Source organism: Suricata suricatta, chromosome 6, assembly GCF_006229205.1.
Source record: "Suricata suricatta isolate VVHF042 chromosome 6, meerkat_22Aug2017_6uvM2_HiC, whole genome shotgun sequence".
Classification (NCBI taxonomy): Eukaryota; Metazoa; Chordata; class Mammalia; order Carnivora; family Herpestidae; genus Suricata; species Suricata suricatta.
The window spans coordinates 147,821,724-147,839,756 of record NC_043705.1 but is presented as its reverse complement, the minus strand read 5'-3'; the positions used below and the strand labels follow the sequence as shown (position 1 = coordinate 147,839,756).

The 18,033-nt window shown below is 44.6% G+C and overlaps 1 protein-coding gene across 1 annotated transcript in view; it reads left to right on the top strand.

Moving 5' to 3' along the window:
* Positions 1-8,247: 8,247 nt before the first annotated feature.
* Positions 8,248-18,033, top strand: part of PLEKHG4B (pleckstrin homology and RhoGEF domain containing G4B) — a 78,038-nt gene continuing 68,252 nt past the window's right edge. Inside the window, exon 1 of the mRNA XM_029941136.1 lies at positions 8,248-8,354. Coding sequence (XP_029796996.1) covers positions 8,316-8,354 — 39 coding nt within the window. The 5' untranslated portion in view covers positions 8,248-8,315. The remainder of the gene's footprint in view (positions 8,355-18,033) is intronic.

Genomic DNA, 18,033 nt, shown 5'->3' with positions numbered 1-18,033 from the left:
TCCCAGGCCTGCGGTCAGAGGTCAGGCCCGAGGAACGTGAGGGATGGTCCCTGCCAACCCAGTCAGAGGCCCTCCCAACCACAGTGGTCCATCTGGGAGGTGGCTTGCCGCCCCTCTAACCGGATCTCATTTTACCTGGTCAAAGTCCCTCTATCAGAGATGGTGTCCTCTGGCTTCCTCCCTAGGCTGAGCTCAGCAGACAGTGTATGTTTATCACACTGCACTGAGGTGATGCTTGGAACACACAGCAAAGATTTCATATCCTCCCTCACTGTAGGTGCCTTTGGTGGAGAGAGGATGGGTGTGACCCTCCTGGAGCCAAAGCCTTAGTGGCGAAGGCAGACGTTACATGACAGCCACAGGAATACCATGTAAGGTTGTATAGGACAAGGCCAACTGTGGCTGTGAGGAGAGCCTTTGAAAGGGCCCCAGTATGGCTAGAGAGGTGGGGCAGGGGGTGCTTGGCAGAGGGAGGGTCTCAGCTGAGATTTGTAGATGAGCAGGAGTTGGATGGGGGATAGGAAGCAACAGCACAAGGTCCCTGTGGGCACAGAGGGACTGGTTGTGGCTCTGGGAGACTTTCCACGTGTTTCCTCCCCCCGCACTCCGCTAAAGGCAGCTAATGCTGGCTCAGACCTGACTGCTGGGCAGTCAGCAACTTCTGTAGGGGCGGAAGGTCACTGGGGCTTTCTGTACTTGGAACCTCCAAGATGTTCGTGAAGCCCAGGCCCGGCTGACCTACGGTGGCCCGGGCCGGCAGCATCCGAGCCCACGCCATGGCTCACCTCTGCAGGGGCTCCCTGTGTCCTCAGGGACAGGGCCCCCCAGTGTGCTGTCCACACAGGAGGCCCTGCTCTGAAATAACTCACATTCCAAGGCTGACTGAATGTTTGCCTCTGTGGGAGGGCAGAGCCTGAGTCTCCCTTTGTGCTCTCCTGCTCAGTTCCATCCGAGTAAAGCCCTGAGTACAATGGAATGAGTATGAACGAAAGGTCCCCCACGTCTCACACACTGGAGGTTATGGGTCTGCAGGATTACAGCAGGTGGATTTTCTAAACACTCTCATTATATTTCATTTTGACTATTTCTAAACTGGAAGCAATTTTTATTCATACGCTCCATGATTGCCTGCTAAGATAGAGAAGTAGAGTTTTGTTTTTATTATTTTGTTTCTCAGAAGAATTAGCAAATTAACATATTAGAAACTTTCTACATGTTAAAAATTTGTATCTCAATGGTTTTGGAGTTTTCATATTTATTTAAATACAAATTGCTGACCATTTGAGAAAAAACCATTTAAATATTACAGCAAAACTTTAAAACAGATGTGGCTCTTTTCTTTAGTAAAACTTTTACTTGCTTCAAACAAATATTTTCTGGTCTTTGTTTCCCTACTTTGTCCTTAAGGAGCAAATGTTTTCGAGTCTTCTAAAAAGCATAATGGGGAAGCCTAGGACGTAAGGATTTCTGCTCGGGGTTCCGTGTGTACCGTGAGGGGGGCCGTGTGGGAGACAAGCCCTCTCACCTCGGAGAGCATTTCCAGTGGCTCCGTGACCTGTGAACGGGGTCAGCCGGCCAGCCCCACGTCCAGAATAGGGACAGATGCCAAGCAGGAGCCGTGTTCCAGGTATGAGGGCACCGCGCCTTCGTGCTGCCACGCCACGGGGGCGGCCGCGGTCATTTGGCTGCTTTCTGATGTTTTGTGACTGGGGAAGCGTTCACCTGGAAAGCTGCTATTTTCTGCCACTATATTCCTTTACTATAACTTTTTGGAATAACAAGGGGTTTAAATTAAATAAAATGGACTAGCCAGATGCTAAATGTAAGTGGTGTCTGTAAAATAAAAAATATGAAAAGTTAAAATGTTCTATGCACAAGCAAATGAAGAAGGGTAGAATTCATAACCAATTTGGGTCTTAGAGAGTGCTCAAAATTATCTCTTTAATTAGAGAGCTGGGGAGAGGGAGGGACACAAATCATGAAAGACTGTTGAATACTGAAACCGAACCATGGACTGAAGGGGGAGGGGGAGGGAGGGGAGGGGGTGATAGTCAAGGTGGAGGGGCACTGGTGGGGAGAAGAACTGGGTGTTACATGGAAACCAATTTGAAAATAAACTATTTTTTTAAAATCTCTTTATTAAAGACTTCTAAATGCTCAAACAGCAGAACCTAAATGCTCAAAAAGGAAAGGCCAAAATGCAGCTGAGGCTCACAGTCCCCCAGGGCCCTGACCCTTAGTGGAGGAGTCTCATGGCACTGTCAGCCGGGGAGCCCCGCCCGCTCGCTCACCAGATATTTCCTCTTCCTGCCACAGAAAGCCAACGCGCATAGCCACAAGGACCCCAAAGCCACACATGCCATGTCCCCAACCCCCCACACCACCCTTCGTAGTCCGAGAATGCACTGTATTCATCCTGCCTCAGGGCCTCTGTGCAGTGGACCTGACCTCTACTCTCTGGGCAGTGAGCGCCTCTCTTCCATTAGCCTGACATATCTACAGTTGGATCTCAGCCATGCTCTCTCCATCTCATCCCTTGTCTTGTGTTTGGTGGGGGCTATCTCTGTTATTGGGCCAGGAGGCCTCCGAGTGCAGGGCTTGCATCTGAGCATGTCCAGCTCAGTGTCCAGAGCGCAGCAGGTGTACAGAAGAGAGTGTTTCCCTCACCTCCTTGCCGCTTCCCTGGGAGGCATGCTTCATGGCTGCCCTGCTGGGGGTTCATGACTGAGCAGTATCCACACCACTCCCCAAACACACTTCTCTCTGCTTGCAGCTGTCTGCATTTCCTTTATCTTGGGAGATAAAGGTTAAAAATTCAAAGGCAAGTCGGTCCAGTGCAGAGCATGCCTGAGGTCAGGAAGGATGGGAGGGCAGAAAGAAGGCCAGCAGTGTGAGAGAGCCTGCAAGAGAGGGTAGTGCTGGGAGCCATTTCTGAAGTCAGGCAGGTTTGCAAGGCCTCCCACTGTCAGATGGGAGTCTACACCCACTCAACCCCTGCTCAATTTCTGTTAGGCCTTAACTACTTTGCTAAGTGACAAATATGAGAATTTGTCTACACTTACGTTTCCTAATTACTAGAAAGTGTGAGCATTTTTGGTTCATTAATCATTAGGCCATTTACAGGGTACAATGCCAATTCTTAACCTTTGCCCAATTTCCCATTAGTCTCTCTCTCTCTCTCCCTCTCTCTCTCTTTCTCTCTCTCTCTCTCTCTCTCTCTCTCCCTCTGCACCCCACTTCTTTTAGTTTTTAGGAACTCTTTCTGTGTTCTGGATCCTGATCATTAGTTGGCTCAACAGATTCATTGCCCATTTTCTGGCTTATCTTTTAAATTTATCACCCAGCAATATGAAATTCAAATTTAATTTTAATGTAGTCAAATGTCAATCATTTTGTTCATAGTCAAGGCTTCATGCATTGCATTTATTAAATACATCCCAACTAAATTTCATCATGATTTTCTCTTTCTTTAGGTTTTAAGGTTTTGCTTTTCATATTTTAGTTCCTCTATTTGAAATTTATTTTTAGTGAGGTAAAATTCACATAACATAAAATTCACCATTTCAGCCATTTTACAGCATAGAATTCAGTGGTATTTAGTGAATTTATATGTTATGCAACCATCACCACCATCTGGCTCCGTAACATTGCCCTTTCACACAGAGGCTGAAGCGTTTTACATTTCCAAGAGCAATGTGCAAAGGTTCTAATTTCCCCATTCTCTCACCTCCATTTGTTGTCCATCCTCTCCTTTTTGTAGCCATGCTGGTGCTTATGAAGTGGTATCTCACTGTGGTTTTGATTTACATATACCTAGTGATTAATGATGTTGAGCATCTTTTCATGTGCTTATTAACCCTCTGTATATCTTTGTAGAAATGTCTGTTTAACTTCTTTTCCTGCTACTTACCTGGGTTGTTTGTCTCCATTGTTGAGTTTTAGGAGTTCTTTCCATACTCTGGATACTAACCCCTTATTGAATATATGACTCCCAAATACTTTCTCCCATTCTGTGGGTTGTCTTCACTTTCTTCATAGTGAGCTTTGATGTACCAATGTTTCAAACTTTGATGAGGTCCAATGTATGTATTTCTTCTTATGTAGCTTGTGTTTTTGGTGTCATATCTGAGAAACCACTGCCAAATCCAAGCTCATGAAGATTTATCCCTATTTTCTCCTAAAAATGTCATAGCTTTAGTTCTTACATTTAGTTCTTTGACCTATTTTTAGTTAGTTTTTATATGGCATGTGGTAAGGGTCCAACTTCATTCTTTTGTATGTGGATGTCCAGTTTTACCAGCACCATTTGTTGAAAACACTGTCCTTTACCACTGAATGTTCATGTCACCCTTGTTGAAAATCATTTAATCATACATGTAAGTGTTTACTTCTGGGCTCTGTCTTCTATTCCATTGGGCTATATGTATGTCACTGTGCCAGGAGTTTTAATACTGGGGCTTTTTAGTAAATTAATGTGAGTCCTCAAACATCGTTATTTTTTTCAAGACTGTTTTTGCCATTAGGGGACCCTGGCAATTTCATGGGAATTTGAGGGTCAGCGTTTCCATTAAGAAAAAAAAATGTTGTTGATATGTTGATAGGAATTGTGTTGAATCCGTAGATCAGTTTGGGTAGCAATGACATCTTGATATAGTTAAGTCTTCCTATCCAGGAACATGCAGATAGCAGTCCAGTCATCTCTAATTTCTTTCAGCAATGTTTTATAGTTTTAAGCATATAAATTTTTCGCTTCCTTGATTACATTTTAAGTAGGCTTCACACTCAGTGTGGAGCCCAAGATGGGACTTGAACTCATGACCCAAGACATCAAGACCTGTGTATTGATCAAAAGTCTGCACTCAACAAACTGAGCCACCCAGGTACCTATCCTTGATTATATTTAGTCCTAAAGATTTAATTCTTAGGTGTTATTATAAATGGAATTATTGTCTTCATTTCCCTTTTAAGTTATTCATGGCTCGTGTATAGAAACACAACTGACTTGTGTGTATTGATCTTGTACCCTGCAACTTTGCTGAACTCATCTATTAGTCTGAGTAACTTTCTCGTGGATTCATTGGCATTTTCTATATTCCTTTTATTTCCTTTTGTTATCTCTAATATATCTGACTAGAACTTCCAGCACGATGTTGAGTAGAAGTAGCGAAAGCATGCTTCCTTGCCTCATTCCTGAACTTGGGGAGAAAGCTTTCATTCTTTCACCATTGTAAATGATGCTAACAGGGTTTTCCATAAATACTGTTTATCATGTTGAGGATTTTCTCTCTACTTATAGTTCTCTGAGAGTTTTTATCATGAAATGGTGTTGTATTTTTTGAACAATCTTTTCTATGTCAATCGAGATAATCTTCCTCCACGCCTGTCATTGTTCTGTTCATGTGACGCACTTCCTAGATTTTTCTGATGTGGAGCAACTTCGCATTTCTGGGATCAATCTCACTTGTTCATGGTCAGTAACTCTTCTAATATGCTGTTGGTTTCCATTTGCTAAAATTTTTTTGAAGTTATTCATGTCTTCAAGTTTTCATCGGGGATATTGGTCTGTAGTTTTCTTGTAATGTTTTTACCTGGCTTTGGGATCAGGGTAATCTTGGCCTCATAGAATGAGTTAAAAAGTATTCCCTCCTCCTCAGTTTTTTGGAAAACTTTGAGAAGGAAGCACATCTACTCTTGCAACCTCTAAATGTGAGCACATTCCCCAGCTCAGTCATCGCCCCTATTCCCTTCTGTCTGCACATGCAGTCCCTCATCTCTAACCACACCGATGTCTGAATGCTTCCAGCTGTGCAATTTCAGCCTGACCTCTACTTTGAGTCCCAAGCTTAGGCACCAATTAGTCCGTCCAACACATCTAACAGATGTCTCAATGTCAACATGCCTTCTCTTCCCCAGCCTGCTTCTCCTCCAGTCTCTCATACTTCAGTAAAGGGGACCAACTTCCACCTGCTGATCAGGCCTCAAATCCTTGAATTGCTGTTTTGGTGCTGATTCTTAACTGCAGACACCAGAATCTACTGTAGTTAATTTAAGCAGCAAGGGATGTATTATAAGATATTGTGTAGATTATAGCATCTGTGCGAAGGGCAGATAACCAGGAACATCCAGGAATGTCGGCAACCTGGAGAAATACCCAAACATGCTGGAGAATTGCTCTAGGGGAACTCCCCACAGCCCTGTTTCCTTCTGTTCAGCATCGGCGCGGCCAGGGATGAACCAAACACTTGTCCTGCCACTCCACTATGAGAGTCACCACTTCCTGTGATTCCTTCCACATTTTATGTGGTGTGTGTATATCAGCAAAACCAGGCACATCTGTGCTCTCAGATGCCACGGATCTTGCAGTCTCCAGTTTCTGCAGGCAGGAAAGGATGCTAGCGGTAGCCGGCACAGGCCACTGTCCATCTCGGCTGTTCTTCCCCTGACTCTCCAGGGATCTGGCTATCAGCTTGTCCTCCCAGCTCTCTCTACCTTTACTGTGGCCACTTCTCACAACTTCTTGTCACTCCCGCCTCACTCCAGACCATCACTCTCACTGAGGCTGTGACAGTTGCTTCCTGATGGGTCTCCCGTGCCTCGACCAGCTGTGGTCTCCACACTGCAGCCGGGGTGACACGTTTGGAATATAAATCAGATGTCACTTCCTTCCCAAACTCTCTCCATGGTGACTTCTCACGACACTCAGAATAAAACAAAGCCCATCACCATGACCTACTTATCCCCGCAGCATTTCCAATCTCAGTTGCTTGCATCTGCCCTCCTTCGCCATGCTCCCAGGTTCAAAGCCTTCCTCAAGCACTCTGGACCCATTTCTACCCTAGAGCCTGTGCACACATGGGATCTCTCCCACACTCTCTTCTGGTCCCTGTACAGTCTTCTCTGCCTGGGCCATCTGCTTTATTGCGCTTTATTCTCTGTTCATTGGTTTATTGTTTGTCTCCCTTCTTCGGAATATCAGACCCCCAGGGGCTTGGCTGGACCAAGCAATGATTGGCCAAAAGCGGGTGATCCATAAGTACTTTTAGAATAAATCAAGCCACCTCAGTAGAATTTTTGGAGAAACTTAGAAAACACTCCTGACTCTACGGATACACAACAAAGAAAGAACTACATTCTCGACACTGTGGCTGTTCCCGTGGGAGCTCTGTTTTCCCTTTGCACAACAGGTGTGGCAAAGGTGAGCTCCAGTATGAGTGAGATTCTGGGGCTGCACCCTGACCAGGCCTCCAGGGCACTCTCAGCTTCCCCAAGGTCAGCTTCTGAATTCTGGAGGAGCTCGCCAGGGACAAAGTCACCTGCTCTGGAGGCATGCCAACATTCCCAAGCTCTGTCCTGGCATGTGCTTCGGGACCACAGGGCTTACAAAGCCTGACTCCTATTCCTGGAGCATGATGGGCAGGACTTCCACAGGGAGAGGAGGGGAGAGGAGGATGAGGCAGGGATGGTTAGGGGGCTTCAGGGATAAAGGAACACCCAGGTCCCCAAGTACTGAGAACAGAGGTTTCAGGAGGTAGAGCAGATGTTTGAGGCAGGGGACAATCAAAAGAATTTAAAAAGGCCAGTGTGATGGGTGAGGGAGGGCAACTGTAACCTCCAAAGCTGCTGATTTCTCTGAAAAACCGAGCTTTATCCCTAAATGAGACCGTTCGTCCTGCACTGAGTGGGATGAGCCAGTGCCCAGTTTCTGGTAAAGACACAAAGCAGGGTGAGAGAGCTGACTGGTTCTTCGTGAGGCAACCCCCAGCCTCTCCTCCCCTGGGAGAGCGTCCCATCAGCCAACGTGTTTCCGTGGACGGGAAGAGAAGGCTGGTCCATCTATGCCAGTGGAAATCCGGTATGAGTCTGTCTACACTGGGGGGAAATCCGACGCAGCGCCCCAGCCACCGGTCTGAGAACGAGGCTCCGTGAGAACAAAAGTAAGAGTAGACGCCCCAAGCCCCCCGCCCCATCCGCCTTGGAGGGAGGAGCCTCGCGCTCCCGCCCCCACGACCGCCCAGGTGAGGGCACCTGTGCGCGGGGTCCGCCTGCAGGGTAGGGTGGGGAGAGCAGCGCCTCCGCCCGGCACTCCGCGTGCAGGGGGCCGGCCCCGGACAGAGGGGGTCTGCAGGGGGAGGGGTCCGCCCTGCGAGGGGGGGGGCCGTCCGCTCCTGGCAGAGGAGGGGGTTTTCCGGGGCAGGGGGTCCGCCCAGCGAGGAGGGGGCACTAGCGCCTCCAACTCCGACGTGGCGGGCGGGGCGCCGGACCGTGGCCTTTAGGGGAAGGTTTTCTTCCGCCGTCGGGACAAAGGCGGCGCCACCATGGCTCTCCGCGCGGCCACCCGAGGCCCCGGCAGCAAGGTAGGGCCCGGCGGGGGCGGCTGGGCGGGGGTCCCGAGGGCCGCCGCTGGGGAGCGGAGGGGCCTGGGCTCTCTGGCCACTTAAGGATCGGTCTGGCAAACTTCTGCCTCAACCTCACGCATGTTTGTGAGGAAATCCGGTTTCGAGGCGGGTCTGCGCTGCCAGCCCGGCAGGGGTGCGGGGCGGGGAGGGACCGGGGCACCTGCGGGCCCGGGGGCCGGGGTCCGGCTCCTGCTGGTTATTAGCGGGGGGAGGGAAGACCGTGAGCTGGGCGCTTGAGGACAAAGACGTTGTGCTTAAAAAAACACCACGATTCATTTGTTTGGTGGCGCTCCGTTGATTTCAATAATGAACGTAGTCTAGTAAAACGAGACGGGCCTCTCAGGGTGGAAAAGTGTGATGCGCACGGATTTGTATTTCTTCCTGCGAAACGCACGAAGTGTGTTGGGTTTGTGTCCCCTTTTTCTCTGTGAAGGTGGATTACAGAGTGTTTGCTGAAATAATTACACTGTACTCGTTACGCACAGCACTTTGACTTAAAAAGTTTAGTTGATACTTTGAGGTGTCTAATTAAGAATTAAAACATGTAATTAAAAAATTAAGTAAAATGCAGTTGAAACTGTGCATAATTAATAGCTTACGAATCTGCTGCGTTAAACTGGGTGGGCTTTAGGCGGGCTGTGGGCACTGGGGAGGGGGGAGTGGCTTCTTAGCTTCAAGGAGGGATTTCAAAGTGGACCAAGTGACATTCGGCTTTCCATCTCCTGAACCTGCTTCAGATTCACAGGATTTCTGGGTCGCCAGGAACTTTAGATGTCCCTTTTGCTCTCAGTGAAAATACACTCAGATTCTGAGATAGTTACCAGCAACGCATTTCCCTTCCTGATGGACTCAGGTCTGTGTTGTCTGTGCTGGGCATCCAACACTGAGATGATAAACTCACTTCTGTCCTGATGTGACACCACATTTTGATCTCCCTGTGCTTTGGGGGACAAGTGGGTGGTCCAGGTAACCTGTGGCACCCAGGGCAGGCCTCATTATCCCATTTGTGCAGGCCTTGTCTGAAATGGCCTTTGTGAAACGTGGACCTTTGTGTCTGGGTCATCCTTTGGTGGTCTCCCATGAATACTTTTACTTGTGAAGCATCCCAAAAATGCCAGGCTAAGGAAGTAGTCAGCCCTGAATTTGCCCTCAGGCTCTCTGAGATGTTTGTTCACTGATTGTACCATCCAGCCAAACACAGGAAACCCCAGATTCCCAGATCTCAGCGTTTTTTGTGAAAATGATTCAAGCCCAGTTCACACGCCACCGCCTGCCTCCCTCCTTCCAAACTGAGCTAATGTGCACTCTATGTTTGAACAAAAGTAAAAATCTGCTAGTTACCCATTCTACAGCCAAGAAGCAGCCCCAAAGCAGTGGTTTTCCTTTCCACACAGCTGTGCCCCCCCTGCTGAGGATTGACCCTCCTGCCTTGTCAGCTCTGGGCTGCTGCTTTTCCTGTGTCCCTGCGCCCCTGGCAGGGCCTGCCACTCAGCAGGTGTGCACAGGCAGGTTCTCAGGGATCCAGCAAATAAGAAGAAGCCCAGGGAGACAATTGGTCTGATCTAAGAGCCTAGCAGACTTCTGAGGGGGCAAGGAATGAAGAGAAGGAGGCGGGCGTACATAGGAGTGGGCTGAGAGGTGGCAAATCCTGTCCTGCACTTGTTGATCCTGGGGCACCGTGAGAACCTGGGGTCCCATGAGCAGAAGGCATTCTATAACTGCCATCTAACCGACAAGGGGCCAAGGAGGGCAGGTGCCTATGGAGTGGGAAAGAGGTTCTGGACCCTGGCCTGGTGCTTGGAGAGCAGTCCTGGGATCTTGGGGATTTGACGCACACCCACATCCACCCTCTGTTAGCTGTTGCCCTTTGGCCTTGCGGATCGGCCTCCTGGGCTTAAATCTGTTCATTTACAGGAATAATTATGGCCCACCTACCTCAGGGCACCGGATCGGTTTATTTTAAAAATGGATATGTAGATGCTTCTTGAAAGGTAACCCAGCTTATCTTTCAGCTGAATGTTCTTAAGTTGAAGGTTTCTTCTGTCTGCAGAGCTGGGATACCTTTCCAGGTGTTTCTAGGTGCCTCAGTTCACACCGGGGCCCAGATTCTCAAAGAGCTTTCAGATACTGTTAGACAAGTATCTGACCTTACAGAATTCTTCCCCAAATTGAGAAAATCAAATTGTGGCTCAGATGGTTAAGCGTCTGACTCTTGATCTCAGCTCAGATCTTGATCTTAGGGTCATGAGTTCAAGCCCTGTGTTGGGCTCTGTGCTGGGCCTGAAGCCTACTTTGAAAACAAAAACAAGCAAACCCCAAAAACAAAAAAGACAATATTTTGTAGTAAAGTTCTTTTACATGACTTTAAAACATCTTATGTTTCTAAGACCTGAAAAAGGGATTAAATCTAATGCCTACAAGAGTTTGGGACATAAGCTAATTTGAAGTTCCGCACTAGAGTTGTTCAAGTCAGCAAGGTGGCAAGTATGTGCACCTCCCCCACAGAACTATTACCTGCCTGCAGCCCTAGACCCAGAGACCCCCCCCAACCCCAGTAGGCATCACCCTCAGAAAGCTCCCTTGGTCATCCTGCCTACACCCATCCCATAGCCAACCCCCTCCTGGCCCCTTTCCTGCTTGGCTTCACCGTACTAGGGCCTCCACAGGAGGGTCTGAACTAACATCACCTTGTGCCTGACTTTTATTGACTGTCTGTCTTCACAGGCAGTATCAGCTTTGCTTCATTTCACTTGTTTCTCTGGTGCTTATAATCGTGCATGGCTTAAAGTTGGTGCTCAACAAACATTTGTCACATGGTGCTTACCTACCCCCCTCTTCTGAAGCCCATTTTGAGTCCCCTGCCCAGCCCCAATCTTCTGTGGGCCACACAGATAGAGCCTATCCTGTGGGATTCCTGTCTACTGCTTCACACCTGACCCAAGCGGACATCATGCCTGGGACTTTCAAGAATAAAAACAACATCCTCAGAGGGAGCAGCTAGGTTATAGTTGGGTCTGGAAAACCTTGTTTGAATGTGAAATGGTCAAAGCAGGCCCAAGACATTATAGAGAAAGGCTTGACAAGACCCTGTGCTTTGGGGTGGGGACAATGGTGCACATGGCAGAAGAGAAGAAATGCCTTAATAAACTTTAAATGAACAGAAAGGACAGCCAGGAGAGGGGTGACCATCCTTTCATTGTTAAGTAGAGGAGCCAGGGTTTGGTAAGTGGCTTTGACCCAGAATTAGCCACAGGCTGGTGCTTTCACCTGGAGGGTGAAGAGCACGGAATGACTCTGGGATCTGATTGGCTCTGTTTCCTGCCAGGATGAGGCACCACAGCAGAGTGCTTGGTGATTGGGCATGCATGCTGTTCAGCCAGAGTTCCAATCCTGGTTTCCCTAGGAGATGAGTGGGCAGGCAGGCCTCTCCAGCCTACCATCTTTAGGGCAGAGATGATACTAGTATTACAATGTGCTTAAATCAGTGTCTGGTATACAGTAAGTGGTCAATAAATGTTACCTATTATTCTGGGATTCTGTGATAGAGACGGAGGGAGATTTTCCTACAAATAAGAGATAAAAAAGTTAAAAAATTTTCTGAAGTCCCTTAAGGAAAAATCCAATGAAGTTATCTTCAAGGTCTGTTGACACTCAAAGGTATCACCAAGAAGAGGAATTGCAATTATAATTATTTTAACAATATAATTGTCTATTTTTTTTAAAAGAGAAATATATTGTGGAAGTGGCACATCAGTAGGCCATGAGCTCCACTTGAATGCAAGGGTCACAGAGCTTTTCCTGTGGATTATTAAGAAAGAATGAAGAAAACGTCATGGGGATTTATTCAGCCTAGAGCACCACACTGGGTAATGGAGCATTTCGTTCTCACACTGATATTTGCATGTCCAGAGACTCAGACCCTCTCGGTGTCCAGTGACACAGGCAGAGTGTAATCTCTCCCCAAAGCACAGAGTTTAAGTAGGAAAGCACACGGGAGAGTTGGTGGAGTGGGGCGACCACAGCAACAAATGAAGAGAGCAGAAACTAGCACCGTTTCTGAAAAGTTCTGGAACCAATTTTTTTTAATACTATTTTGAAGTGAAGTTCACATAAAATGAACTGTGTCAGAGCAAACAGTTCAGTGGCGCTTAGCGCATTCCCAGTGCTGTGCATCCACTGCCTCCCCCTAGCTCCAGATCATCTCCATACCCCAAGTGAGACCCCCACCCGTGTGACCGTTTCTCCCCGTTCCAGCCTCTCCCACCCTCTGGAACTGCTAGTCTTCTTTCTGTCTCTAGATTTGTCTACTCTGAATATTTCATATAAATGGAATCCTAGGTCTTTTTTATTGTCCTTAAATACATATAACATACAAATTATACGTACAAACTGTCCACCCTCACAATCCTTCCATCCTGTGAATCTGAAACTCTGTCACTATTGAACAGTGGCTCCCATTCTCCCGCCACCCCCAGCCCCTGGCTGCCACAGTTTGCATTCTGTCCTCATGGTTGTGACTACACTAAGGACCTTATATAGTTAGAATTATACAGTATTTGTCTTTTTTGTGATTGGCTTATTTACTTAGAATAAAATCCTCAAGAATTTATCCATATTGTAGTATATGTCAGATTTTTCTTGCTTTTTAAGACTGAATAGTATTCTGCTGTGTGGATATACCACAATTTGTTTATCCATTTCTCTATTGATGGACATTTATACTGTTCCCATTTTCTGGCTTTTGCAATTAGTGCTGCTCTGAACATGTGTTTGCAAGTTTTTGTATGGAAGATATTTTCATTTCTTTGAGTATATACCTAGGGCTCATATGGTAATTCTATCTTTTACTCTTTGATGAACCACTGAAATGTTTTCAACAGTAGCTGAACCATTTTACATATCAACCAGTAATATTGAGAATTCATTTCTTCACAGCCTTACCAACAGGTATTTTCTTTATTTTTATATTATTATAATCATCCTAATGACTATGAAGTGACATTTCATTGTAGTTTTGGTTTTCATTGCTCTACTGACTACTGATGTTGAAAACTTTTTATAGGCTTGTTGAAAAAAAAAGCATATTCAAGTCTTTTGCCCGTTTTTAAGTTGTGTTGTTTATTTTTTGTTATTGTGTTCTAAGAGTTCTTTATATATTCTGGATATTAAACTCTTATCAGATATATGATTTGCAAATATTTTGTTCTATCTATTGATTGTCCCTTTACTTTCTTGATAAAGTCCTTTGATGGACAAAGTTTTTTTTTTTTTAACATTTATTTATTAGAGAGAGAGAGAACAAGCAAGGAAGGGGCAGAGAGAGAAGGAGATACCGAATCCAAAGCAGTCTCCAGGCTCTGAGCTATCAGCACAAAGCCCAATGTGGGGCTTGAACCCGTGAACCTTGAGATCATGACCTAAGCAGAAGTCAGAGGCTTAACTGACTGAGCCCCCCAGGTGCCCCAAAGCTTTTTTTTTTAAAGGAGGTTCAGTTTATATAATTTTTCTCTTGTTGCTTGTGCTTTTGGTATCTAAGAAATCATTACCATCTGCAAGATGATGAAGATTTATGTCTATGTTTTAAGAGTTTTCTGATTTTAGTGCTTATATTTAGGTCATTGATTCATTTTAGTTTAAAAAAATTTTTTTAATGTTTTTATTTATTTTTGAGACAGAGAGAGAGAGATGGCATGAGCTAGCTGTCAGCACAGAGCCCTACACAGGCTTGAACCCACAGACTGTGAGAACATGACCATAGCCAAAGTCAGACACTTAACCGACTGAGCCACCCAGGCATTCCTCATTGATCCATTTTAGTTAATTTTTGTGTATGGTGTGAGGTAAGGGTCCAACTTCATTTGTTTGTATGGGGACATCCGCTTTTTCCAGGATCATTTGTTGAAGAAATTATTTTCTCCTTTTTAAATAGTCTTGGAACCCAGGTTGAAAGTCAACTGGTCATAGTTGTACAGGTTTATTTCTGGATCTTCAGTCCTTTTCTGTTGTTCTGTGTGTCTGTCTTTATGCCAGAATCACACTGTTTTGATGATTGTAGCTTTATAGTGGGGTTTTGAAATCAAGAAGTGTGAGTCCCCCAACTCTGTTCAGGATTGCTTTGGCTATTCAGGGCCCATTGAAATTCCATTTGAATTTGAGGATTGTCTTTGCCATTTCTGGGAAAAAAGGCCATTGCAAATTTGAGAGAAATTGCATTGAGTTTGTAGATTGGTTTGAAAAGTATTAACATCTTAACAATATAAGGTCTTCTGATCCATAAACCTGGGGTGTTTTTCTATTTCTTTAGGTGTCTTTAATTTCTCCCAGCATGCTTTGTAGCTTTCAGTGTTCAAATCTTTCATCTCCTTGGTTAGATATATCCTAGTTAACAGTCACCACTGTTATTCAACACAGTACTGGAAATCCTAGTCACAGCAGCCAGACAACATGAAGACATAAAAGGCATCCAAATTGATAAGAAAGTTGTAAAGTTCTCATTATTTGCGGAAGATCTGCTATGCTATATACAGAAACCCTAAAGACTCCACCAAAAAAAAAACGACTAAAACTGATAAATGAATTCAGTAAGGTCATAGGATACAAAATCAAGGTACAGAAATCTGTTGTACTTCTATATACTAATAATGAAGCAGCAAATAGTGAAATTAAGAAAACAATCCCATTTGGGGTGCCAGGGTGGTTCCGTTGGTTTAGCATCTGACTCTTGATTTTGGCCCAGCTCGTGATCTCGCAGTTAGTGAGTTTAAGCCCCACATCAGGCTCCATGCTGACAGTGCAGAGCCTGCTTGGGATACTCTCTCTCTCTCACTTTCTCTCTGCCCCTCCTCTATTTGTGTTCTCTCTGTCTCTGTCTCTCTCTCAAAATAAGTAAGTAAACTTAGGGGGGAAAAGAAACAATCTCATTTGTAATTGTGCCAAAAATAATAAAATACCTAGGAATGAACTTAACCAATGAGGTGAAAGACCTATACTTTGAAAACTACAAAACATGGGGCTCCTGGATGGCTCAGCTGGCTAAGTGCTTGACTTTGGCTCAGGTCATGATCTCGTGGCTCGTGGATTTGAGCCCCATGTCAGGCTCTGCGCTGACAGCTAGCTCAGAGTCTGGAGCCTGTCTTCAGATCCTGTGTCTCCCCCTCTCTCTGACCCTCCCCTACTCACGCTGTCTCTCTCTCTGTCTCAAAAATAAATAAAAACATTAAAAAAATTTTTAAACCTACAAAACATTGATGAAATAAATTAAAGATGACACCAAAAAATGGAAAGACATCCCATGCTCATGGATTGGAAGAACAAATACTATTACCTGTCTATACTACCCAAAGCAATCTACAGATTTAATATAATCCCTGTCTAAAGACCAACACCATTTTTCACAGAACAAGCAACCCTAAAATTTGTATGGAACCACAAAAGACCTCAAATAGCCAAAGCAATCTTGAAAAAGAAAATGGGGTGCTTGGGTGGCTCAGTCAGTTAAGCGTCCCTCTTCAACTTCAGCTCGTGATCTCACGGTCTGAGAATTTGAGCCCCTCTGAGCTGTCAGCACAGAGCCTGGAGCCTGCTTCAGATTCTATGTCTCCCTCTCTCTTGGCCCCTCTCCCCCTCATGCTCTGTGTCTCTCTCTGTCTCTGAAAAATGAATAAACCTTAAAAAAAGTTAAGGAAAAGAGAAAGAAATCTGGACACATAAATTTCCAGATTTCAAGTTATATTACAAAGCAGTAATTAAAACAGTGAGGTACTGGCATAAAAACAGACACACAGATCAGTGGAATAGAATAGAAAACCCAGAAATAAACCAACAATAAACCCACAATTATGTGGCCAACTTATCTTCCACAAAGGAGGAATGAATGTACAATGGGGAAAAGACAATCTTTTCAACAAATGGTATTGGGAAAACTGGACAGCTACATAAAAAAGAATGAAACTGGACCCCTTTCTTTCACCATACACAAAAACACACTCAAGATAGATTAAAGACTTAAACATGAGACCTGAAACAATAGAAGTCCAAGAAGAGAGCACAGGCATTAATGTTTCTGACATTGACCATAGCAGCATTTTTCTAGATATGTCTCCTGATGCAAAGGAAATAAAACCTAAAATAAGCTATTGGAATTACATCAAAATAAGAAGGTTGTGCACAGCAAAAAAAAAAAAAAAAAAAAAACAATCAGCAAAACTAAAAGGCAACCCACTGAGTGGGAGACCTGTAAATGTCATATTCGATAAAGGTTTAGTATCCAAAATATATACAGAACTTCTACAACTCTACACCCAAAAACCAAAATGGGCAAAAGACATAAACAGATATTTCACCAAAGAAGACATACAGATAGCCAACACACACATGAAAAGATGCTCAACATCACTCATCATCAGGGAAATAGAGATCAAAACTGCAATGAGATATCACCTCACACCTGTCAAAGGCTAAAATCAGCAACACAAAAAACAAGGTCGATGAAGATGTGGAGAAAGGGAAGCCCTCTTGCGTTGTTGGTGGGAATGCACACTGGTGCAGCCACTGTGGGAAACAGCATGGAGGTTCCTCAGAAAATTAAAAGTGAAACTACCCTATGATCCATTCATTGCACTACTGTTTACTCCCCCCAAATGGAAACATTAATTCAAACAGATATGTGCAGCATTGTCTACAATAGCCAAACTATGGAAGCAGCCCAAGTGTCCATCAGTTGATGAATGGATAAAGAATATGCAGTATGTATACACAATGGAAGATTAGCCATAAAAAATTATGGAATCTTGCCATTTGCAATGATGTGGAGTGAGCTAGAGAGAATAATGCTAAGCAAAATAAGTCAGAGAAAGACAAATACCATATGATCTCACTCATGTGGAATTTAAGAAACAAATGAGCAAAGGGAAAAAAAGAAAGCGAGAGGAGACAAAAACACAGACTCTTAACTTTAAAGAACAAATGGATGGTTACCAGAGAGGAAGTGGGTGGCTAGAAAGTAGGGAATAGGGATTAAAGAGCACACTTATCATGATGAAGAAAATAACAAAATCAAAAAAAAATGAATCTGGTATTTTACTCTTTTTGGGTTATATACTGGAATTATTTTCTTTCATTTTTTTTATTGTTCATTGCTAATGTGTAGAAACACATTGATTTTTGCATATTGATCTTGTACCCTGTGACTTTGCTGAACCCATTTATTAGCTTTATTTAGGTAGCTTTTTTATGGATTCTTTGGGATTTGCTATATATAGAATTGTGTCATCTGCAAATAGAGATCATTTTACGTCTTTATTTTTAGTTTGTATGCCTTTAATTTCTTTTTCTTGCCTAACTGCTCTGGCTAGGACTTCCAGGACCGTGTTACACACCAGTGGGGAAGTGGGCCTCCCTCCTTTGATTTCAAGGGAAAAGCTTTCAGTATTTCACCTTTGAAGTTAGCTATGGATTTTTATAGGTGCCTTCTATCATGTTGAGCAAGGTCATTTCTACTCCTAGTTTTCTGGATGTTTTGATATGAAAGGGTGTTAGATGTTGTAAAATGTTTTTTCTGTCTCATTTAAGATGGTCATAGGCTTTTCCCTTCATTTTATTGCTGTGGTGTTTTATATTGATTAATTATTGAACCCCA